Source organism: Macaca fascicularis, chromosome 7 (genome assembly GCF_037993035.2).
Source record: "Macaca fascicularis isolate 582-1 chromosome 7, T2T-MFA8v1.1".
NCBI classification, from domain to species: domain Eukaryota; kingdom Metazoa; phylum Chordata; class Mammalia; order Primates; family Cercopithecidae; genus Macaca; species Macaca fascicularis.
The window spans coordinates 8,886,950-8,911,780 of record NC_088381.1 but is presented as its reverse complement, the minus strand read 5'-3'; the positions used below and the strand labels follow the sequence as shown (position 1 = coordinate 8,911,780).

At 37.7% G+C, this 24,831-nt stretch overlaps 1 protein-coding gene across 3 annotated transcripts; it reads right to left on the bottom strand.

The window, feature by feature from the left end:
* Window positions 1–1,147: 1,147 nt before the first annotated feature.
* Window positions 1,148–24,560, bottom strand: ARHGAP11A (Rho GTPase activating protein 11A). 3 transcript variants are annotated; one of them, XM_073995409.1, is made up of 13 exons: window positions 23,713–24,560; window positions 19,460–19,530; window positions 16,474–16,570; window positions 15,640–15,893; window positions 14,823–14,986; window positions 14,433–14,579; window positions 11,265–11,339; window positions 10,304–10,471; window positions 6,772–6,901; window positions 5,847–5,955; window positions 3,992–4,130; window positions 3,416–3,649; window positions 1,148–2,437 (listed from the first exon to the last, which is right to left on the bottom strand). In XM_073995409.1, the coding sequence occupies exons 1-13, from the start codon at window positions 23,839–23,841 to the stop codon at window positions 2,061–2,063; spliced, it is 2,094 nt and encodes a 697-aa protein (XP_073851510.1). In that variant the 5' UTR covers window positions 23,842–24,560; the 3' UTR covers window positions 1,148–2,060. The 3 variants fall into 3 exon arrangements, with proteins under 3 accessions (XP_073851510.1, XP_073851511.1, XP_005559113.3); XM_073995410.1 differs by having other exon boundaries at window positions 3,498–3,649; XM_005559056.5 differs by having other exon boundaries at window positions 1,148–3,649.
* Window positions 24,561–24,831: the final 271 nt, after the last annotated feature.

Here is a 24,831-nt window from a genome sequence, read left to right as displayed (position 1 = left end):
ACTGCACTCCACCCTGGGCAACACAACGAGACTCTGTCTCAACAAAAAACTCAACAAAACAAACAAAAAAAAATCACAAAATTAAGGTTTAAATTCTGCCACAATTAAAAAAACATGATTATTAAAATTCTACATTAAGTTCTTAGTGATCATATTATAAAATGTGGTTGAACAGTCTATTAAGTTCTATGTATTAAGTTGTTTGTTGCTTATTAGATAACCAAATTAATATTAGATCTTTATTTACATTACTAAGACACAGAAAAGAACCCATGCGGTTACTGCACATGTCCAGACACTTTTAACTTTGTAAAGTGTATTTATATCATTTCTTCAAATATCCCATGAAGTTAGCAACATTATCTCTATTTTGTGTAAGAAAAAATAAAAATACATTAAATCAAGTCTAAAACAAAACTTTTCTGACTCTCTAGTTCCCATATCTTCAAGCTATTCACCTTCATATTCCTGTAATACTTTGTATTGCAGCTTTCGGCTAACAAAAGTAGTCACATGTGGCAGTTTTTTTTTTTCTAAACAGACATTTTTCATTACTGATTCATCTCTCAGAAAAGCCAGTTCAGGTAGTATGTACAGTTAAACCCCTAGGACTTCTTACTGAATTAGTCTTCAAATTCAACATTTCATCCTTCCCTTGATGGATATAAAAAGACATTAATGCATTTTTAAAATTTAAAAATTGTTTAAAGCAGACAACATGTATCTGAGTATATGAATATTTTGTCTCTATTTACAATTAGAAATACCATAAACATCTACAAACCTATTTGATATCAAATAAACAAAGTAGAACTAGCCAAGCAAACATCCAATGATCTGAAATTCCTCGTCCATACTTACGCTGTAAGTCTGGTTGCTCCAAGTGCATGAATGCTGCTCTAATCTGCTCCAACATCTAAACATGACATTCTAACAACTGATCTGAAAAACTATCTTTAGTGGTTGATTCTGTCTGCTTATTCCTTCCTCTACAACCTAGAGAATATGTTCTATTGTTCATAATACTCCTTCCTCAAAGATGTGTAATTTGTAATAATTTAAAATATAAATTTAGACAGATTTGCTTGACAATTTGTTGCATGTTCTAAATGGCACTTTGAATTTCATGACAGCCTTAGTCAAGTCATTTTCCAGAGAGTTATCTTTAATGTCTATGCTAAATAAATAACATTTACACACAGGACAAAATCATCATAGGTTTTTATCCAAGTAAAAAAGGTTAAAGAGGTACATCTACTATTTCAAATTCCAAAATCAAGCATCTACATATAAGAAATCACCTTGATTAATTTTTTTCAAGATTATCCCTCTTTAAATAATTGCCAAATCTATATTGGACAAAACAGATACAAATGTATTTGTGCAAATTGTCTTTAAAATGGTAGTATGGCTTAAAAGTTATCAATTATTTCCGCATCATAATATGAGAACATACTTTAGTCATTACTCCATCTTAGCCATTTGTTCTTTGTTCAAGTGAACACATGGTATACCTACAGGCAACATAAATGAAATTACTCTGCCCCAAATAAAAATAGAATATTAGGATGCTATTGAAGGAAATTAATTTCTAGGAATTTTGGCAAGGACAAACATTAATATAATTCCAGACATAAGATTTGCAGGGTTTATCTCTACCCTTTACATGCTAGAAATTCATTTATTTTAGAAACCTTATCTGACTTGAGGAAATAGGCACAACTTGCTCCATTCTTCCTATCACACAAAAATATCATGTAATTTTCAAAAATTAACTTCTTATAAATCCAGTCAACAATTTCTTTAGAAAGGTAAAGTCTAACTTCTGCTTTAAGAGATCACAATAAAATTAAAGTTTAAAAATTGCCATCATTAAGAAAAACAAGTAATTTGTACAAATAAAAATCCAAGTTGCTTGTACAGTGAAATAAAAATGTTTCAGAGCAAATCTATTGCTTAATAATCATCCTGAGCTACAAACTAACAGGTAGATTATCCTGCAAGTCATACCATCAACTGCTCACTTTATTTACATTAATGACAAGTATAACATTTACCAATTACAAGTCTACAGGTTTACTTGTTGGTAGTAATTGAGTTTTTCCGATAGGATGTTTTGGAGAACCTTTGTACCAGGCCCTTTCTCTTTCCGATGGTCTCCTAAGGACCCTGTTATTTATCCCAGAAGAAATGCCTATATTGTTATTTACAACCGGTTTTAATATATCATGATTAGTCAGATCATCCAAGGGAAGCTTAACTTGGCCATCAGATAACATCTTCTGTTTACAAACTGTAGTAGACCCAAGAGAAGCATTCACTGAATCTGGGTGCTTCTTCATCTTTAAGAAAGATTTCGAAGGTAACTCCATGCTTGACTTTGAAATCGCATCAATATTTGACTCTTCACATGACATGGACTTCCGTTCTTTAGGACCTGATTCGATACATGAAACAGAGGAATCGTTTGATGTACTTTCCATACAAGAGGAAAGAGCACCGTCACAGCTCACTGATTTCACCAGAGGAGAAGCTGTATCACCAAGACTCGCCAACTTATGCCCTATAGGCTGTCTGCTATACTCCAACAAAGAATTAATTCTTCTGACAGACTGACGAACAGGAGTACGCTGAAACTTAAGAGGTGACTTGACTTTTGTTCTATTTGGTTCATTTAAAGAAAGCTTGTTAAACCACTGTATGTGATCAGAAACCTTTCTATGTTCTGTCATTTGTAAACTTTCAGAAACTGTTTTCTCACATGTTTCCAATGACTGCTGTTTAGCAATTCTCATAGGCCTAGGTTTTGACAAGTTTGTTAAAACACATGTACTCTGCTGTGAGAAAGAGGCTCTAGTCTTGTCCTTGCTATGTGCTGCATACTTTGGTAAGTTACCTTCAATCATATTCTCATTCTCCTTTAATTTATTATTCAGTTTAACCTTTGGGGACTGCTGTTTCTTTATTTGTTCATCACTGGGGAATTCTTCCTTGCTTAAATAATCTTTTGGCATATTTGAATGAATGTCTTTTTCATGTTCCATCTTCATCTGAGTTGAATAACATTTTATAGTTGCTTCTCTATCAAATGTTTGAGTTTTAAGGGGTGAAAAGTCCCTCTCTGAAAAACATTTTTCACCTTTACCAGTGTGGTGTTCATATTTCTCCTTTGATTCTACTACAGTCAAATCATTAGTTTCAAACAGATTTTCCTCTGGGCTATCTTCTAAATAAGATGGTTCAGTTAATTTTACTTTCCCCACATTAGGTACTGATGACTGCCTGTCATTCAACAATGCATGAAGATTACTTCCAGATTCAGAAAATGCTTTTTGAACTTTCACCAAAGTCTCTTTGGTCACGTTATTTTCATCCCCACTAAGAGGGCTACTTGTTATGTTGCTATTATGCTTACTGTTTAAATTGGAAGGGATGAGTTCACATGAAGTAGCAGGTGACTTTTCAACCATAACATCAGGCTCCAAAGAGTTTTCTACCTCAAGATTTTCCACCATTGAAGAAGCTTCATTTGTATCTACTTCTTGAAAACTTGAATTATTAGGTCCTGTCCAAGACATCCGGTAATTTGTTCCAACTAGTCGCTCTGGAGTTAGTAAGTTTTCCTCAGACTTACTGATCTTTTGTGAACCTAAAATAAAGCAGTTTAGTGCTTAATCCTTTATATTTAACCTTGTTTTGAAATAATATCCAAGCACATGGCAAATAAGTCACTAAGCATTTAATTCTAATAAAGTATTTGTGTTATAAGAAATAATTTTTAACATAAGAATGTCAAACATTTTCATATTTAAATGTATAAGCATTTCCCAATTGTTGATATAAAAATACATTGCCAATTCTAATATTTTCACTATTCAAACATGAACTTCTAATCTCTAGAACAGTAAATTAATTAATATATTTTATCATTAAAGAAGCAACTAAAGCAGGATTTTTAGGTAAAACTCTTAACAGTAGTATGTAAATGTACCTTTCTTTGGTAACTTTTCATCAACATCTGGGCTAAAAAGCAAACCTGTTTTTACAGATTCAATTCGATTTTTTAAACTTTGTTGATTTGCAAGTCGCTGACCAACACTTTCATATCTACTGACACCAGAACATCCATTCTGTACGGAAAAAAAAAAGTTTTAGTTAAGAAATAAGCCTAGTTAACTGAAAATATAAAGACAGAATAATTTTTTTGTAGTTATCAAAATCTTTAGCTAATTTAAAAAGGGATATATAATTGAGAAACAATTCTTAACAATGACAAATATTCTTGCCTGCTAATGAAAACTGTGATCATTTGATTTTGCTATTAGTTGGTATTTTATGATCTACTTTTAAGACAGTTTGACATATTAATTAAAATAATTTTTGTGTGTGTTCTGACTCTGTGCTAGGGCCTGTTCATAAATAGTTGGGGCAGTGGGGTACCTAGACCAAAATCTTATCCTTATGTAATTTACACTCTATTTAGATGGGGAAATTTAGACTTAAATAAGATAAACAGTAAATTATATTGCATAAATACAATACACAAGGTGAAAAGTGCTATGGAGAAAAGTAAAACAGGGTAAAAAGGATATGGAGTGGTGAAGAATGGAGGTTTAGTTTAAAATAGGGTGATGAGAAGATGATTTGGGAGTAAAACAAAACAAAGGCGAGAGCCAGGAAGATTTCAGGGGGAAGAACATTACAGTAAGAGCAGAATGCCAGTGCAGTCTCAGACTGGAGCAGCGTGAGCAAAGGGGACTGGAGAAGAGCTCAGAAATGCAGCCTTAGAACAGACCACGTGAGGCATTGCGGGTCAACGTGAGAACTGTGGCTTTTATTCAGAGTGAAATGAGGAGTCACTGGAGAGTTCTGAGCAGAGACTACATAACCTAACAGATTTTAAAAGAACAATTTCAGCTACAGAACTGCAGCAAGGGTAGGAGAAGGTAGAACTATTAACAGGAATTTATTAGAGTAATCCAGCAGAAAGATGACGGAACTTAGAGAAAGTGGGAAAAGTAGTGATAGTGAGAACTGGTCAGTTTGGACATACTCTAAAAGCAGAAGTTAGACAATATTCTCTAATGGTTTAGACATGGTGTGTCGGAGAAAGTGAGGAATCAAGGATGTGACCATGGTTTTTGGCTTAAGTGACTGGAAGAACGATTTGCCATAACTGAGATAGGGAAAACCACAGGTAAAAGTGTTGTTTGGTGCAGGGGATAGCAGCAGCAAAGAAATGCATCTGCTTGGGACAGGTTACATTTGAAATGCCTATTGGATTAGATAGCCAAGTAGGAGAGTCAAAAAAGCTGATGTTAAGAAACAGTCAAGTCATTCAGAAGAGCATTTGGGATTAGAGAACATAAACTTGGAAGTTTTAAGTAAATACAGGTTGGGCATTCCAAATCTGAAAAGCCAAAATTCTGGATGCTCCAAAATCCAAAGCTTTTAAGCATTTGACATGATGCTCAAAGAAAATGCTCACTGGAGCATTCCAGATTTTCAGATTAGGGATGTTGAACTGGCAAAAATCATGTAAATATTCCAAAATTCACCCCAAAAATGGGGAATCTGAAATACTTCTGGTCTCAAGCTACTCAACCTGTATATAACGTTTAAAACTGATAATCGCCTTGAGTGAGTGGAGAGAAGAGAAGTCCAAGGACTAAGCTTTGGGTATTCCAATGCAAGGAAATTTGATATCAACTCAAGTGTAAGAGTTTTGTATAAAAAGAACAGAATGTGACAGTCACTGGAGGGAAGGCAGGGTTATGAGTGTTTTTTAGTATCAAGTTTATAGCATTATGCTAATATAAAGATTAATAAAATGGTAAGAAACTTACTACATCTCTGCCATTTTTCCCTAGATTGAATTTCAAACGAAGAGATCTTCGAACCTTTTCTTTATGGCTGAGTTTAGGAGAAAAGCAGCCGGCTTTTCCTGATTCTACTCTAGAAGTGGAATTAAAAATGTCAGTTTATAGTATAAACACCAGAGAAATACCTGAAATATAAAATTTGAAATAAAGTCCACAGCAAATCATATTGATAATAATTGGGTGGATTAATAATTCTTTAAAAACAGTTCAACTTTAAGATACCATATATGAACACATTATATTTGCATATAAAAATAATCTCTTAATCTTAAAAGTTATTTAGTCAGTTATAAATCAGAATTGTTAGAATAGGCTAGCTTTTTAACCTAACAGCAATTTTTTTGTTTGTTTTTTTTGAGACAGGGTATGACGCTGTGGCCCAGGCTGGAGTATAATGGTATAATCACAGCTCACTGTAGCCTCGACATCCCTGGACTCAGATGATCCTCTCACCTCAGCCTCCCAGGTAGCTGGGACTACAGGTGTGTGGTACCATGCCTGGCTACTTTTTGTACTTTTTATAGAGATGAGGTTTTGCCACATTGCCCAGGCTGGTCTTGAACTCCTGAGCTCAAGTGTTCCACCCACCTTGGCCTCCCAAAGTGCTAGGATTACAGGCATAAGCCACCGTGCCCAGCCTCTAACAAGAAATTTTAAACTTACACCATCAATATAAAATAGGATTTTAAGCAAGCACAGTGGACTCAAATTAGTAATTTTTCTCTGGTGGGTATTGAAAAGGCAATTGATTAATAAGACTATAAAGCCGGAAGAGATTTTTAAAAATTATGATTCAAATATGATGCTTGACAGAAAGATAAAACATTTTATTAACTATGTGTATACCAAATATTTATCTGATGAAAACAAAATGTCCTGGATAAAGTACCTGCAAACTTTTTTGCCTGCAATTCTTTTACTTCGCCTTGGCGCACCTGCAGTGATCAAATGGTTTCCACCACTGGGTACAGGAGAGAGTGAACTCTGAGATGACCCTTCTGAGTTTGTATCGATGTGAACTACGAAAATAACCACATGTAATATACCACGCATACCTATTTTCCTTTTAAAGTATAAAATAGTAATAGCTGCAATTAGATTCAAAGCCTTAATTTCTATACCAAGCAACAACTGAAATCACTTAATTTCTAGTTAGAAACTTCAAGTGTCAAATAACCCAACTCAGCTAAGAAAAAGCATTCATTTCTTACTTTTGACTTGCCAATTAAAGGTCAGATTAAGCATTACTTTTATATTAGAACTTTTCTTTAAAATCTTTTAATAATACAAGGCAGGGATAGGCACCATTGCAGACTGGAAAAAAACAAGATTTGGAGACAGGCTTGAGTTTGCTCCATCACTTACTAAATGGCTTTAGGCTCTGAAAATGGACTTCTATGATGAATATTACTGTTATCTATATAAAATAGTAAGTAGTACATAATACTAATTAATGGTATTATAAAAAATAAGCTATTGGCAAACAAGTTGGATTCTGAATATTTGAGATATACCTGCTGGCCAACTGCTACCCACCTGACTCCAGAATGTAATTTGTTCAATATTTTTGGCAAGTAAACAAAAACTAATTATTCTATAACATGTCTAATCACTTGGCTGCTGCTGTGTTCCATTCAAATAATTATTGGTACAACAGAAGCTCGATTTAATTATTTAACACCATTTATATTATGAAATCAACTACAGTAAACAATTATGAAAGAAGTAAAATAGTTATGAACAAAGGCTCCATATACACTTGACTTATGTTTGAATCGTACCCAGGACACATTCAACAAACATGAACCCTCTCAATTCATCTGAGTTATTAATAAAGAATTCACAAAGTTCCCCAAACAGACACATTCACATTTTTTCAATTATGAAAACAGAAAAAATATGACCATCATAGTAACTTTTGGGTACATTTAGCGAAAGAAAATTTTGGAAGCCATTATTATACATCTAAAGTGACATAAGTAGCTTTATTCTAGGGCTGCAGTCTAGTCACTTTAAAAATGTGTCCAGCCAGGCACAGTGGCTCCACTTCTGTAATCCCAGTATTTTGGGAGGCTGAGGTGGGCGGATTGCTTGAGGCCAGGAGTTCAAACTAGCCTGGCCAACACGGTGAAATCCTGTCTACTAAAAATACAAAAATTAGCTCGGCGTGGTGGTGCATGCCTGTAATCCCAACTACTCGGGAGGCTGAGGCACAAGAATTGCTTGAACGTGGGAGGTGGACGTTGTAGTGAGCCAAGATCATGCCACTGTACTCCAGTCTGGGAGACAGAGCGAGACTCCGTCTCAAAAAATAAAAATAAAAAATGTGTCAATGGTCGCAGGAGATACAGTCAGAATATATGGAACAATGCAAATTTATCACATATATAAGAAAATTATGGCCAGGCGTGGTGGCTCACACCTGTAATCCCAGCACTTTGGAAGACCAAGGCAGGTGGATCAGCTGATGTCAGGAGTTCAAGACCAGCCTGGCCTTATGTGGTAGAACCCTGTCTCTACTAAAAATACAAAAGAAAATCAGCCAGGTGTGGTGGCGGGCACCTATAATCCCAGCTACTTAGGAGGCTGAGGCTGGAGAATTGCTTGAACCTGGGAGGTGGTGGCTGCAATGAGCTGAGATCGTGCCATTGCACTCTAGCCTGGGCAACAAGAGCAAAACTCTGTCTCAAAAAAAAAAAAAAAAAAGAAGAAAATTATGAATAGATACTCTATGGACTACAGATTAATGTTGCCTTTATATATTTTAAAAAGCATCATATTTGTTACAATCTAAACATAGAAATCAATCTATTTTCAATTTTGCATATGGAATTTGTTGAATTGTAGCTGAGAAAGTAGGGTCAAAGAAAAATGGTGTAAAAATAATAGAATTACTGTTGTTGAATTTTTAAATTTTTTTATAAAGAAAATTCACTGATTAGGCAAGCTCAAACTGAAAATAGCACGGATTGTTTAACCTCTGTTTTGGGAGCTTGGAGGAGGAGAAGAAGGAATCCATATGTTCATCTTGGGGAAGATGCAATGCTAATAAGCAAAGGCAGGTAGAACTACAATTCCCATTTGCCATTTGGAAAAAGTCCTCCAAACTGCAAAGCCTCTTAAATATTAAAAAAAAAAAAAAAAAAAAACTGAACTATGTGGCTTAAAACAGTTTAAGTCTCTCCAACCTGTGAACATTGCAAAAGCCATAGGCATGAGCTTCAGAGTTACTGTCGTCACATTTCAGTGAGCCCTAGAGAACCTGTGAAGTGGTTTCTTCTGGAAAACCTCAAGTTGCTATTCCGTTCAACTTCTCAATAAAAACAAATAAGAACCCTTTTGGACACCAGAAAAAAGAGAGGCTTTGGGGAAGAACTCATATAACTCAGACAATGAATTAAAAATGAAACTTAACATTGTCTGAAACCAACAAAATAAAAATCTAAAATAATCAGAGATCACTCACATTTTGACTAAATGTAAAATAAATGAGATGGAGGACCCTGGGTTTAGAGTTTCATTTCATTTTTGGTTGATCATAAGGTTAATATAAGCCAACTTGAATTCTGTATATGCTAAAAGAGCCAATTCAATCTAAGACCCAGACTAATCTTCGGATTCGCGTGATCATATTCTATTATTCTCTGAAGGCTCTGGTTGGCCACATTAGAACTTGTTGTTAATTTGGAAGAAAATGGCTGGGCTGGTAAGGGATCTGGAAGCCATGGCACAAGGAACAGTGTCAACAAAGTTCTAAAGCTTTTACAAAAGGTACTTGAGTCTAAAACTTTAAAAATACCCTCATTTTCAAACCATAACCTACAATAGTAACACTCCCACTTGGGAATCAGAGATGATCAAACATCTGGCAACCTCAATTCAACAAATGACAGCAATAAAGCCACAGCTATAGACCCAGAAGTACCTATAGCAGGATTCAGGATGTCTAATCACATAAAACCTAAGCACCAATGCTATCACCAGAAGCCCAAACTACTACTCTGGGTTATCATAACTTTCAACAGATGTAGTCATAACACACACAGATACACACACACACTATATTGAAACAGTGTCTATTGTAAAAGGCAGGGGGTTTTATAAAAATTCATAAATTTGATAAAACACAGAATAAAGTTGTAGTTCCTTAGGGTGGTACTATTCATATGAAATTGCACTGTGCCTGGAATAGGCACCCATTTTATTTTATTTTATTTTTTTTGAGACGGAGTCTCGCTCTGTCGCCCAGGCTGGAGTGCAGTGGCTGGATCTCAGCTCACTGCAAGCTCCGCTTCCCGGGTTTATGCCATTCTCCTGCCTCAGCCTCCCGAGTAGCTGGGACTACAGGCGCCCGCCACCTCGCCCAGCTAGGGCACCCATTTTAATGTTTACAATTCATTTATATAAATTCTATTTGCTACCTGATACTGGTGTAGAACTGCTATTGAAGAGGTTACTTGGCAACAGCTCAAAGTTAAAATTATGCTTGATGGCCTTCCTTTTCTTACTTGAGAAACCATGAGAAGAATCTACTGGCAATTTACGTTTAGCATTTGGTGTAAGAATCACTGGTGATACAGACAGCTGGGCTGAAAAAATATCAAAACAAAACCAACTTGTTGTTTCTACTGCAGAGTTGACAACATACAAAAGCTTTACATAATTTCTTCTTATAAAGCTATTACTTAAAGCTAAACAAAAAATGAGGATATATTTACATTATCAGTTAAACAGATGTTAACTAAAACACTCTGCAATTCCTTAAATGAAAATAAGGAAGTCGCAGAGGCAGGACTCTTAAGAGAGAGCAGTTACTTAAATCTACTAGACTAAAAGATGCATATGATATATATTAAAAAATATTAATTTAAGGAAGAAATTACAATCAAGGAGTTGAAACAAAAACTAATCTAAATATTATTTTTGCTTTTCATCATAGTTGAGTATTAACCAGTTCATTTCTTCACTCTAGAAAACAAAAGATCATGTTGCCTCTTACTGGCTGAATAATTGCAGCCACAGCAAATTAGGATAAAAAGTTGAAATACACAATAATGAACTTCTAGTCCTAAGATAAAAATGAGGTTGAACTATTTTCACATGCTCAATAGCATCTAAATTACAAACAGAAAAGCATGATTAAGAAGATTAAAGACATAACAGACTAAAAAAATTTTTGCCTACAATGCTGGGTTCATTATAGCCTATGTAATTAGCAATGTCACAACATAGTATATATAGTACAGTATGTCTATTAAAAATAATATTTGATTTGATTAAATTTGATTAACTAATATAAGTTAGATAATTATTATTGTAATTATATTTTATAGAATACTATACAAATTTTAATTAAAATAAATGCATATAATAAATACCTACCAATTCTTTCTTGTTGAGGTGTAATAGAAGGTGTTCTGTTAGATTTAAATTTATTTAGTGCTCCACTAACAAAATCTGAAATGCAAGGCATAAGCAATTACAACTTAATATTTACTTGTCTTGCACCAATAATTCGTATTAACATTTGCGGTCTTTGTTCAACATGTAACTTTACATCAGCTTATAAATTTTAAGTTATTTAAGAGGAATTATTTCAAAATAGGAAAAACACTAAAGGACATATTTTTATTCATTCCCCACTTATACTTCCATATCCCTAAAAACAAAAGAAAAAAAAGACATAATACAGAAAGAAATGTAATACAAATACACATAACGTACAGTAAGGGTAGGGAAGAAGAAATCATTACATGTTAAGGCAAAAGATGAAGGTCTGAACTGAGGAAAGAACCATGGAAATGGAGGCATGAATAAAGATATTTAAAAGATCAGTAGAGATGGAAGTAAAAACATTGTATCAATAAATAATGTAAGCAAATGAATAAAAGTGTCTGGAAAACAATAAATAACATAGTTTGACTAAAGTTGCTCAAAGACAGGAAATAGTAGACAGGTATGCTAGAGTAACCCTATGAAAGACCTTGAATGCCAAGCTATAAATATCACTATTATCAATTAAAATTCCTGAAGGGTATGTGTGTGAGATACTTGAGTAGAGTTATACATTTAAAATGTAAGCCTTGGCCAGGTGCAGTGGCTCACACCTGTAATCCGAGCATTTTGGGAGGCCGAGGCAAGCAGATTACTTGATGTCAGGAGTTAGAGACCAGCCTGGCCAACATGGTGAAACCCTGTTTCTACTACATATACAAAAATTAGCCAGGTGGGGTAGTGTGCACTTGTAATCCCAGCTACTTGGGAGACCGAGGCAAGAGAAATCACTTGAACCCAGGAGGTGCAGGCTGCAGTGAACCAAGATAGCATCACTGCACTCCAGCCTGAGTGACAAAGAGAGACCCCATCAAAAAAAAAAAAAAAAAAAAAAAAAAGTGAGCCTTAATAGCAATACACAGGGTAGATTCAAGGAGGAAGCATAAAGACCAGATTCTTTTTTTTATTTTTATTTTTAATTAATTTATTTTTTTGAGACGGAGTCTCGCTCTGTCGCCCAGGCTGGAGTGCAGTGGCACGATCTCAGCTCACTGCAACCTCCGCCTCCCAGGTTCATACCATTCTCCTGCCTCAGCCTTCCGAGTAGCTGGGACCACAGGCGCCCGCCACCACGCCCGGCTAATTTTTTACATTCTTAGTAGAGACGGGGTTTCACCGTGTTAGCCAGGATGGTCTCCATCTCCTGACCTCGTGATCTGCCCACCTTGGCCTCCCAGAGTGCTGGGATTACAGGTGTGAGCCACCACACCCGGCCAGGAAGATTCTTACAGTAACGATGCAATAAACATTACAGAGATAGGATCTTATACGACATGAAAACTGTCTGATAATAGATGTCAGAGGACGAGGTGGAAGCCATGGTTAAAGCCTGAGTATCTAGGGAATAGTGGTGCAGTTAGAAGAAAATGGAATTCACACAGAACCAGGTTAAAGAGGATGAAGATGGTCATTTCAAAATGTTAAGCTTAAAACACCAATGAAAAGCAGATGTGATGAGGTCTGCCTAGCAGGCCGTTAGTAAAGCGGAACTGACATTTTCAAGATAACGGTGGTACAGATGTGATGGTTATCTATTTAGATGTGATAACTGCACCTACAGGACTGGGAAGAGGGCGATCAAGACGATCTGCATCTCAGAAATATCTCCATTTGGGATAGGAAGTTTTATGGGTTGCATTGTGTTCTCCAAAAAACCTATGTTTAAGTCCTAACCCCCAGTACCTATGAAGGTGACCATACTTGGAATTAGTGTCTTTACAGATGTACTCGAGCTAAAATGAGGTCATTCAGGTGGGCCCTAATCCAATGTGTCCTACAAGATGGAAGTTCTGACACAGAGCAACACCACGGGATGACACAGGCAGGGACTGGAGTGACGCAGCTGCAAGCCAAGGAATGCTGAGGACTGACAGCCACTACCAGGAGCCAGGAAGAGGCAAGAAAGGATTCTCCCCTGCAGGTTTCAGGCATTCTGCCAACACCTTGATTTCAGACTTCTAGCCTCCAGAACCGTGAGACAAATTTCTGTTGGTTTAAGCCACCTAGTTTGTAGTACTTTGCTACAGTAGCCCTAGGAAAATGATACATAAGTCATCAATATTATCCTATCTACAAAGGAGGTAAAGAAGAAACACAAGTATGCAATAACAAGCCAAAAGATGAGAAAGGGAATGGGATAGTTAGTAACATTTGGTTCTGATATTCAAAAGATAAGAAATTTCCTAAAGTAATTGGAAGAAGAATGGTCTCTGATTTCTTGATCAAGGAGATTGCAAGTTTTATTACCAACTTCACCATCATAAAACTTTTGGTCTTTCTGATTCTTCCTTGATAATATTTCCTTCATTATTTAGTTTGTACTCCTAACTAATCCATGTCACTAACAAGTTCAAACAATAATCTGGTGCCTGGATTACTGACACACATTGCTGACTATTCTCCCTACTTCCAAGTCTCAATTCTTCAAATCAGGTAGTTTTCTAAAAATTTTTAATCATATCATGCCTCACATCATAAATCTTCAATGATTCACCAACACCCAGGTTAATATTCTAATTCTTTAGCCTGGCATTAAGTTTACCATAATACCATCCTTCATCCTTATGCTGAACACTTCACTCAAGTCATACTGCTGTATTTACATTAGACCTAGGTTACTTCTTCCCTACACAAACCATTCTTCATAGCATCCTTCTCCTCCAGAATAGGATATAAGTATTCTGATCCTCCACCCAATCCCACTAAATTCTACCCATTATTCAAGAAGGTTCAGTTTGACTCCTCTTTGACAAGTTCCTGATTGTTACAACCCAGGGAACTTTTCTCCTTTTAACACATTTTACGTTTATGCTGAAGATTTAGCACTTAACATTAGATTGTACTATCGCTTTAACTTTTTACATCCATACGTCCTATCTTTCCAGCTGTGCTATAAGCATCCAAAAGGCACATACCACAATTCATGCTTCTTTATGTGAAATGTACTTTCGATTAAAGCACATCACTCTACCTCCATAAAATGGGACTGCCACTTACCTCCTACACTTTGTCTTCTCTTTCTCTTATATTCACCAGGAGTTTCATATTCACCTTCTTCAAAGCCTTCTAGTGATGGAGTAGCACAGAGACCATCAATACCCAACATAGCTGGTATCTTTTCCAGGATAAAATCTGGTACACGCCCTAAATGAAAATGTTCACAAATAAGACAATTATTATCCTTCCTCCACTCTTCCCCAAAAATGTTGAGATAGTAATATACCAATTTCTTTTCTTTTTTTCTTTGCAGGAGGGGCCGGTACTGTGGGGTGGGCGTGAAGTCAGTAATATACCAACTTTCTAACAGTTGCCTTCATAGCTCCTTTGGAAGAAACAGAGATTTTCCTCATTTAAACAAATTCTGTTAATAATGCAACTACATCTTACCAATATCTGATGCATCATCGATAAGAGTCTGTACTACTGCAGCCTGTAATCGTAGCTTTTTTTCTGTGTTAGAAAACATCTTTTCATGTCCTTCATTTGTCTGAAGAAGATTTGGTGCAAATATTACTGCAAGATTGCTGCTATCCATCTTATTCTCACTGGATCTTAAGTGAATAAAGGCTTTATTAGATGGAGTCCAAGGTAAAAACATAGAAGAGTTAAAATCACGTATGTAGTACATTTTGAAGACCTCTTACTATCCGTCATACACAAGGGAAAATAGTTACCCTTCATCTACATGATTGGCTTGAACACAAAAAAGAATCAGAAATATATACCCGCTCTATATTTAAATATGTATTCTAAAAACTATGCTAATCTTAGAGTTCATACTTTGCTTTTCCACAGAAATTGAACATCTTTATCTGATTTTCAAGCCTATACATAAAAAGCTGGAAGTACCAGAAGGCAGCAAGTACGTCTAGAATAAGTAGGCTCACTGAGAGCAGGGAGAGGGAAACTTTGAAAAGCAAAACAGAAATATTTAAACAAAGCCTTTCAGTGGACAATGAATTTTATAAACAGCAATGAACCATTAAGGCATTCATGATGATGACTTTAAGATAAGGAAGTATTAAATCATTTGGTATGCTGTTTCTTAAATTACACAGAGTATATACTCCTCATAGTAAAGAAATATGTAATTTTTAAAGAAAAATTTCCATTCCAAATAAAATGGAACATATCTACAAGCATTAAACATTAGTTAGTTGAAAAATTCAACTATTATTTGCCAAGAGTTTTAATTACCACTTACCTAAGAGAAACATTCCTGAGGAAGTTAAAGAAGTATCTTAATACATGAACTGTGTGGTCAGCCAGAAGACAGGAGAGCAACAGTGTAGCTTTCTTCTTTTCCTCTGTGCCTAACTGTTGAGCTTTCAAAAGTGCTTCATGCAAATCAGCTGGCAGAATGGGCTCTGGCAATTCCCTAAAAAATAGCTTAAGAAGTCCTGCAACATCACAAGGAGGTGCAGAAGATAGGCAACCTTCACCACGATCCAGTTTATTCTGAAATACATATAATAATCTTGAGTATTTTGGCAACTTAAGAGTTTATTGCAAATAAAGTATCTTTTGTTATACTCTAATAAGAGAGTTTTATTTAATAAATTTCTCTTAACTCTTATTTTAAAATATGTCACTACTTTATTTTTAATGATTTTTAAATTTATTTTTATTTTTATAGAAATGTGGTGCAGATTTTGTGGCCTGGGTTGGCTTCAAATTCCCAGGCTCAAGCAATCTTCCTGCCTCAGCCTCCCAAGTAGCTGGGACTACGAGCATGTGCCACCACACTCAGCTACGTCACTCCTTCTAGAAGGCTAACAACAATACAATTTAACAAATTTTTTCATTTTACGTAATAGTTGATAGAAATAAGGACCATGAATTTAAAATTTATTAAATTTTTAAAGCACGATAGAAATAATATACCATTTCTTTTGGGAAAAAAAATTCTTCTGCCATGAAAAAAATGCAAATTCAATTTCTGTCAACTACTCATATTAATAGTTCTAAATATTTCAGTTTTAAAAACCAAATCAGAAAATGGTTCTAATGAAAAATTATAGTTCAACAATATGCTTACCTTTAGCGCTTTTAGGCGAATCACAGATCCTGATTTCCGAAAAAGCCCTTCAGTATGAATATGTTCTTCTAAAGATGTGCAAGCATCGACAAGAAAGCTGAAAGAGATGTTTTTTCAGTTGGCTAGATATACATCTTATCAAAGCCTATTCCTCTGCTAACACACATGAGCAGGCCAAGCACTACATACCTTTCAGAAGCTCTAAAGTCACAAATCTCTGTAGTCTTTGAGATAAAATGTTACTTTTACTTGTCTACTTGCTTCCCAAATTCTTTTCCAATGCCCATCTTTTCACTCATAACAACTCCAATGTGCACACTAAATTTTATCTCAATCCTACTTCATTTCTGTTTCCCTTCAGGACATAAGACATGTCTTTTTTTACTGCCTCTACCTCTTCATATCTCAGTCTCCACTCACCCCTCTCCAATCATTCTCATACCTCATAACTCCAAAGCAATAGCTGTCTTCAAGCTCACTAACAGCCTCTGCCTTGCCAAATCCATGGTCAGTATGTTGCTCTCATATTGCTTGATGTATCACCATCTGACACACCTGACCCCTTCCCTGTCCATCTCAAAAATACCTTTTCACTACTCTGTTACTTTTCCTGCTGTCTCCCTGACTGCTCCTTCTCAAACTCCTTTTCTCATTCCTCTCATGCCAGACCTCTACATGCTGGAACAACCCAGGGCTCCGTCCAACGCCTTCCTCTTTTGTCTACTATCTCTCCATGGGTGACCTTCTCATCTCCTACGTTACCCAAAAACAGGGCGATGTTCTTTTTTTCCTCACCCCAACATCATCCCTCAGAAAAGGAGGACCTCTCCCAGTCCTCATAAGCCTTTTCATATTAAGGGGAATGTGCCCAATTTCTTTATTTTGAACAATAATCTCAATCAATGTTGGCTTTAGATACCTAGATACTGAACAGCTGGCACCCACAAATTAGAATGAATATCAGCTACAAACAACTGAGACAGTTGTATTGGTGCAGTGGCTGAATGTCAGCCTTATTTACAGACAGTAACTGACAATACAGTCTTTTAATTAAATAAAAAGTAGGTAATGAAATTACAATGAAGATTTAGTCATTATTCCTGGGAATATGACTTTGCAATTCCAGACACTGAAAATCTGTTGATTTTTTTTAAATTTTTTTCTTTCAGTTTTTATTTTGAGACGGGGTCTTGCTGTGTCACCCAGGCTGGAGTGATGCAATCACTGCTCACTGCAACCTTTGCCTCCTGGGCACAAGTGATCCTCCCACCTCAGCCTCCTGACTAGCTGGGACTATAGGCACACATCACTACGCCCAGCTAATTTTTCTATTTTTTGTAGAGACAAGGTTTCACCATGTTGCCCAGGCTGGTCTTGAACTCCTGGGCTCAAGCAATCCACCACCTGGGATTCCCTAAGTGCTGGGATAACAGGCACGAGCTCCTGTGCCCAGCCTGTTGAAAATCATTATAGGTGCTTATTATAGGAAAATCAAGCCTTTCATAGGTCATTACAGACCATAATGGTTAAGCGGTTACCTAAGAAGACTATGAATCTACACCTATAGGATGAATGGGGGGAAGCTGTCCTAAGGCAACAAGGTGTTCAATAATTGCTTTTGGATGACATGTTGATTAAAACCTAGATTATTGGTCTATAGTAGCCAAAAGGAACCCTACTTTAGATGGAGGGGAAATGAATTAAGAGATAAGTTTCATCATATGCATTTTTAAATTATATTCTTAAAACATAAACTTTCCTAGTAATTTCTGATGCAGTTAGAATAGGCCAGCACAGTGGTGCACACCTGTAATCCCAGCACTTTGGGAGGCTGAGGTGGGTAGATCACCTGATGTCAGGAGTTTGAGACCAGCCTGGCCAACATGGTGAAACCCCATCTCTACTAAAAATACAAAAATTAGCTAAGCGTGGTGGTGGACACCTGTAATCCCAGCTACTCGGGAGGCTAAGGCCAGGCGAATCACTTGAACCCAGGAGGTGGAGGTTGCAGTGAGCCAAGATCATGCCATTGCACTCCAGCCTGGGTGACAAGAGTGAAACTGTTTCAAAAAAAAAAAAAAAGATTATTTATAAATAGTAAGTGGCATAGAAAAGCTAAGTGATACATAATACATTTTCACAAATACTCTAATATCTTAGCTTAAATATTCTTTTATCCAATATTTCTTTTCAAGAGACAGGGTCTCACTCTGTTGCCAACGCTGGAGTGCAGTGGCAATGGTCATAGCTCACTGCAGCCTCAAACTCCTAGGGTCAAACAATCCTCTGCCTCAGCTTCAGGAGTAGCTGGGACTACAGGTACACACCACCTTGCCCAGCTGATTTTTCTTTAAAATTTTTTTATAGATGGAATCTTGCTTTGTTGCCCAGACTGGTCTCAAAATCCTGGGCTCAAGCGATCCTCCTGCCTCGGCCCTCAAAGTGCTGGGATTATAGGCATGAGCTACTATGCGTGGCCAATATTTTTTAAACAAACAGACAAAAAGTCAAAATTATTACTGAATTGGTAATTCAGTATATTACTTAATCTGAATTGTGGCAAAAGAATTCATGTAGAACTGAAAAGTGACTTTAACAGAACAAATTTTTTTTGTGATTTCTAACATTTACTCTAACACTTGCTGGTTTGAAACAAGCATGTTTTAATCAACTATTTCTTTTAAACTCTCTAAAACCAGTTTGAAATGTTTACTCTCTTCTTCATTTCCCTGGCTAGAAGGCTCACTGCAGCCTCCACCTCCTAGGCTCAAGCAATCCTCCCACCTCAGCCCCCTGAGTAGCTAGGACTACAGGTGTGCTCCACCCAGCTAATCTTTGAATCTTTTGCAACAAGGTCTCACCATGTTGCCCAGGCTGGTCTTGAGCTCCTGGACTCAAGTGATCCGCCCACCTGGGCCTCTCAAAATGCGGGGGTTACAGGCATGTGCCACTGTGCCTGGCCTTCTTTATTTCAAACTCTGCTTACCTTGGAATGTGTCCATATTCTGGTACAGCAGAATGGGGCAGTGCATTAAAGGGTACTCCAAATATTTTACCCTAAAATGACAAATTCAGTTACTCTAACACAAATATTAGGCATAATATCAGTTTTCTTAAACTTTAGGCAAATTAAAGACCTCGGAAAATTTAAAAAAAATCAGAAATAAATGATAAACTGTCAATCAAGGAAAAAACAATCATTTCAAGTGCATTCGATAACAAATAATTACTATATTAGACAGGATGCTAAGTGCTGGGAGTACAAAGATGGCCAAGATAATGTCATTCCCCTCAAATAATCTAGTAAACTCAAGTTTCCAATCTGATCATAAAAAATCAATTGGGTTAGTGCTTAGTAAATTCTTAAAACAGAATTTGGTCCAAAACACTAACATTTACCCCAAAAATACTATAGGTTCCTTTAATGACATTACAAATACTGACTATATACTTTCTTTTGCTTCACCTTATAAACACACAAAAGACTAAGTTAACTGAAAAGCAAAACAGTAATTCCTGTCATTGAGTCTTCCTAAAATTATATCAGAAGAGGTTATTTTTATACCTAAACCATTTTCCACCTTCTATAGAAGAGTGCTTTTCAAACCATGCCCTGAGGTAAGCAAGGCAGGGGTGTGCAAATATTTAAGTCAAACTTCATTCAACTAGCTGGAAACCCATTTTTAAAACCTCACATTCAAATTTTAATACATTGAAGATCCCCAGAGTAAAGCTGTGTTAACTTGAATGTTTTTGCACACTGAAGAATAAAGAATCTGCCGCTATCTTTGTGCGCACATTCGAACTTCTTAAAAATGTGTTGCTTTCCATAGCACTGAAAGGTAAATTCAAGCCTGTAAATGTCTGGTTATTCAAAATTAAGTGGGTATATAATCTCACATGTTAATTTAGTTTACATGCATCTACTCTGTGAATGCTGCTGAAGTACTTTTTTTTCGATATCACAAGTTATCAAGCAAGCAGCAGTCATGTTTTAAGAGCATTAAATTTAACTTTATATTTACAATAAAAATCACTCAGCATTGTTAATGACACAACACAGTAACAAAATTTTACTAATTCCTTTTCAAGCGCCTGGCTCCAATTAATTTACAAACGTTTTAAGCTGAAAAGACAGTATGGTATAGTGAGTGCTTAAGAGAGTAGGCTCCTAAAGGCAGAAAAGCCAGGTTTTTTTTTTTTTTTTTTTTTTTGGAGAAGAAGTCTTGCTCTGTTGCCCAGGCAGGAGTCCAGTGGCCCAATCTCAGCTCTCTGCAAGCTCCGCCTCCCGGGTTCACCCATTCTCCTACCTCAGCCTCCGGAGTAGCTGGGACTACAGGCGCCCGCCACCACGCCCGCCTAATTTTTTCTATTTTTAGTAAAGACGGGGTTTCACCGTGTTAGCCAGGATGGTCTCGATCTCCTGACCTTGTGATCCACCCGCCTCAGCCCCCTAAAATGCTGGGATTACAGGCATGAGCCACCGCGCCCGCAAAAATGCCAGGTTTTAAATCTTGACTCTTGAACTTATCAGCTGAGTGACCTGGATCAAATTAACGTTTCTGTTCCTCGTATCCTCGCACAGATCCTAAGTCATAGAGGTGTAGGAAGAATTAAATAAATTAAAATATACAAAACACTTGTATCAAGTATCTGACACAGAATAAGCACTCAAAACATATTTGTTAATACTATGATCATCATTTTAAGCTAAGCTATTTAAAAAATGTTAGTATGGGGACCCCTTTATTGGGTAAATCAGAATTTTCTTGATACTGTGCAACCAAACCAAATGTAAAAATAAACCAGATACTTAAGCTGGTAAGTCTACTTCTGTTATATGTAACTAGAATTCAGCGTGTTTTCTTCCTTAAGTCTTACTATTTAGAATAACTGGCTTCACAAGTAACAACTATAATTTAATCTCATAAAATGTTTTTAAAACTTTATGTATTAGAATCTCACCTATAGTATCATTTTAAAAAAGATTTATAGTACTTTTCTTTAAAAGCTCAAAAACAGGCCGGGCGCGGTGGCTCAAGCCTGTAATCCCAGCACTTTGGGAGGCCGAGACGGGCGGATCACGAGGTCAGGAGATCAAGACCATCCTGGCTGACACAGTGAAACCCCATCTCTACTAAAAAATACAGAAAACTAGCCGGGCGAGGTGGTGGGCGCCTGTAGTCCCAGCTACTCGGGAGGCTGAGGCAGGAGAATGGCGTGAACCCGGGAGGTGGAGCTTGCAGTGAGCTGAGATCCGGCCACTGCACTCCAGCCTGGGCAACAGAGCGAGACTCCGTCTCAAAAAAAAAAAAAAAAAAGCTCAAAAACTACAATTAGCTAACAAACACAGTGGGCTAAAGAAATTGTTTTCAAACAAAATACCTATCCCATTAGATCTCATAACACAATGATCTTCTATATTGCTTCATTAAAATATTCTTGTAAGTGTTTCTAGCTGAATTTATATGGCATGATTACCAATTAGGAGGCAGACCACTGATATGACAACTATCATTAGATGAAGAAGTGGCCTGTGACATGCACTGTGCTAGGCCTACATAAAGAGCTTCACTTTTTAAAAATCCCTAAACAATTCAAGGAGAAATACTACTGTTCCCACTTTATAGATCGAAAACTGAAGCTTAGGGAAATCAAACAAGCAGCCCAAGTTTACAGATGTAGTAGGGGTGGAACAGGACTCAAACTCAGGTCTATCTGACTCTGAAAGCAGGCATCAGTTTTTCTTGTTAAGGAGTGAAAAGGCCGGGCGCAGTGGCTCAGGCCGGGCGCGGTGGCTCACGCCTGTATCCCAGCACTTTGGGAGGCCGAGGCGGGGGGATCACGAGGTCAGGAGATCAACACCATCCTGGCTAACACTGTGAAAGCCCGTCTCTACTAAAAATGCAAAAAATTAGCCGGGTGTGGTGGCGGGCGCCTGTAGTCCCAGCTACTCCGGAAGCTGAGGCAGGAGAATGGCGTGAACCCGGGAGGCGGAGCTTGCAGTGAGCTGAGATCCGGCCACTGCACTCCAGCCTGGGCGACAGAGTGAGACTCCGTCTCAAAAAAAAAAAAAAAAAAAAAAAAAAAAAAAAAAGAAAGAAAGAAAGAAAGAAAAGGGGTGAAGGGGTGAAAAAAAGTCCATATACAAACTCTTCCATATACTTACAAAATCAGCTACATTTGAGATCTTGGAAAGCCAGTTTTACAATCAGAAATCACTGTAGCTTTTTAAATATAAGTACATGTATTGCCATTAGTTTGCTACCAACAAAAATAACTTCTCCAAAGTTTATCAGCGACTAAGAGGTACACATATTAGTTTTGTTAGTGGTTTTCTTCTCCAAGCACTTTTTAAAAGAAACCATAAACTATTAAGAGCAATGTATATTTTTATTAGCTTGTCTCCAAGTACTAGGAAGTGCCATATAAATTAGGCACATAAATTTAAAATAAAATGCTTTACATTCAGCTTATTTTTCACAATGGAATTCTTGATGATGTGGCAGAGTTATTAAAATCTCATTCAAAATCCCTTTACCTCAACCACCAAAACATCAACAACTTTTCAATTATTCCACTCTGGCTTCTCAATTTACTCAAATAAAAAAAAATTGCTGTCTCAAAAATATGACATGGCCAAGCAGCAAACTTATTTCTCAAATTGGTGAATATGCAGTTATCATTTGAAGCCTATTTCTAATGTTCTGTCATACTTCTTCATCTACAGATTCTTCTAGAAAATGCATTGGTCTCCCTTGTCCCTCTACAACCCTACTCTAAAACAAGGGTGGAGGGGTAGAGTTTTTGTCCCTCCCAACGTACTACCTGTTTCAAATACAGTAAGCTGGCAATATCTGGAGACATTTTTAATTGTCACAACCGAGAGATGCTACCAGCATCTAGTGGGTAAAAGACAGACATCCCGCTCAACATCCCAATTCACAGAACAGCATTTCCTCTTGCCCTAACAAAAATTATCTAATCCAAAATGTCAATAGTGCTGAAGTTGGAAAATCCTGCAACTTTCTCTCAAGGATCAAAAATCCTTAGGGGGGAAAAAAAAAAACCACTACCAAGAAGGTCCCTTTTTAAATATCAGCAATCAACCATCTGAACTGAATTACACACCTAACCATTCTTTGTGATAGACTGAACATTTTAGCACGATCTGGTAATAAGCGATGATAAAGGGGGTGCCCTTTCTTCTAAACCTAAATCCCTTTTCACAGAACTTACCCCTATTTCCGTGGCTGCTGTTTCGTGTCTCCTGCGATCGCACTGCCCACGGACACCCTTCACCTTAATACCATAGAAGGCCCGCAGATGCTGCAACAGGGCCAACCTCACCAGCCTCTGATCCCACATTCCGGACACGTCGATTGCTCTCTGAGGCAGGACGCAGGTCCCGACCCTCGTTCGCCACCAAGTCTTCCAATTTCCAAACGCTCTCAAATCTGAACTCCGCTCCGCTGCCTTCCGGCCCCGTCTGGCACTCCTGCGGCCCCGAACCCCGGCCACTTCCACGGCTTTTCCTTGATCCTCACTTACATCCACTTACACAGACCCTCTTCTCTTAGCCCTTTGATCCAGCCACACCTCACTCTTCCTTCACTTACACCGACCTTCTTTCTGGTCATCCAATCCTTTCAGCTACTCACATAGACTTCGCTTCTTTTTGATTCTTTCCGTTTCTCGCCTATTGCCAGATTCTCACCACTTCCGGCTGCTTCCAACGATCCCCCTTCCTCCAAACCTTACTGTCCCCGTCTGGTTCGCTCTGAAATGTGAAGAGGACCCTTCTCGCTCCTCCAGCCCCAGCAGGCTCAACTGGGCGCTCGCCCCCGCCCCAGCCTGGCCGCCGGACCAGCCGGCTGCTCGGGCAACTCTTCCAGTCCCGGTGCCCGCCCGGGCTGGTCGCCGCAGTCACCCCGTCTCACAGGCTGCTCGTCCCCTCCCCCATCAGCCTGCCTCTAGCTCCCGGCCTGCACATCCCGGTGCGCTCACGGAAGCCAAGCCGTTAGCCTCATGCTTCCGCCCCCACCTCCTCCGCAAACACCCGGAGCCACCGCGGTCGTCACACCCGCAGTTTCAGCCCAGGCTCAAACTGCAGCGCCAAACAGCGCTCCACATCTGATTGGTCCACTCCTCTTTTCAAAATCAGGACCCCGGAGGGTGGCCGACAGCTGCCTGTCTTGGTAGGTGCGGGGGAAGGGGTGTAACGGGCCAACCTAGCAAACATGAAAAGCAGGATGAGTTTCACTTGTTCCTTCAAGGTCAGTTTTTGGGGCGGGGGAGTACTGTTTAAAGGATATTTAAATACACCTGACCTGCGCCTCAGACCATACACGGTATTTG

Bases quoted from the DNA above. Each gene is read 5' to 3' on its own strand.
- ARHGAP11A (XM_005559056.5), bottom strand. From the start codon at position 23,841: ATGTGGGATCAGAGGCTGGTGAGGTTGGCCCTGTTGCAGCATCTGCGG. The intron at 19,531-23,712 runs GTAAGTTCTGTG...TTGTCATTTTAG, and splicing joins CAGCAGCCACGGAAATAGGG to GGTAAAATATTTGGAGTACC. The intron at 14,580-14,822 runs GTAAGATGTAGT...ATTTTCATTTAG, and splicing joins CGATGATGCATCAGATATTG to GGCGTGTACCAGATTTTATC.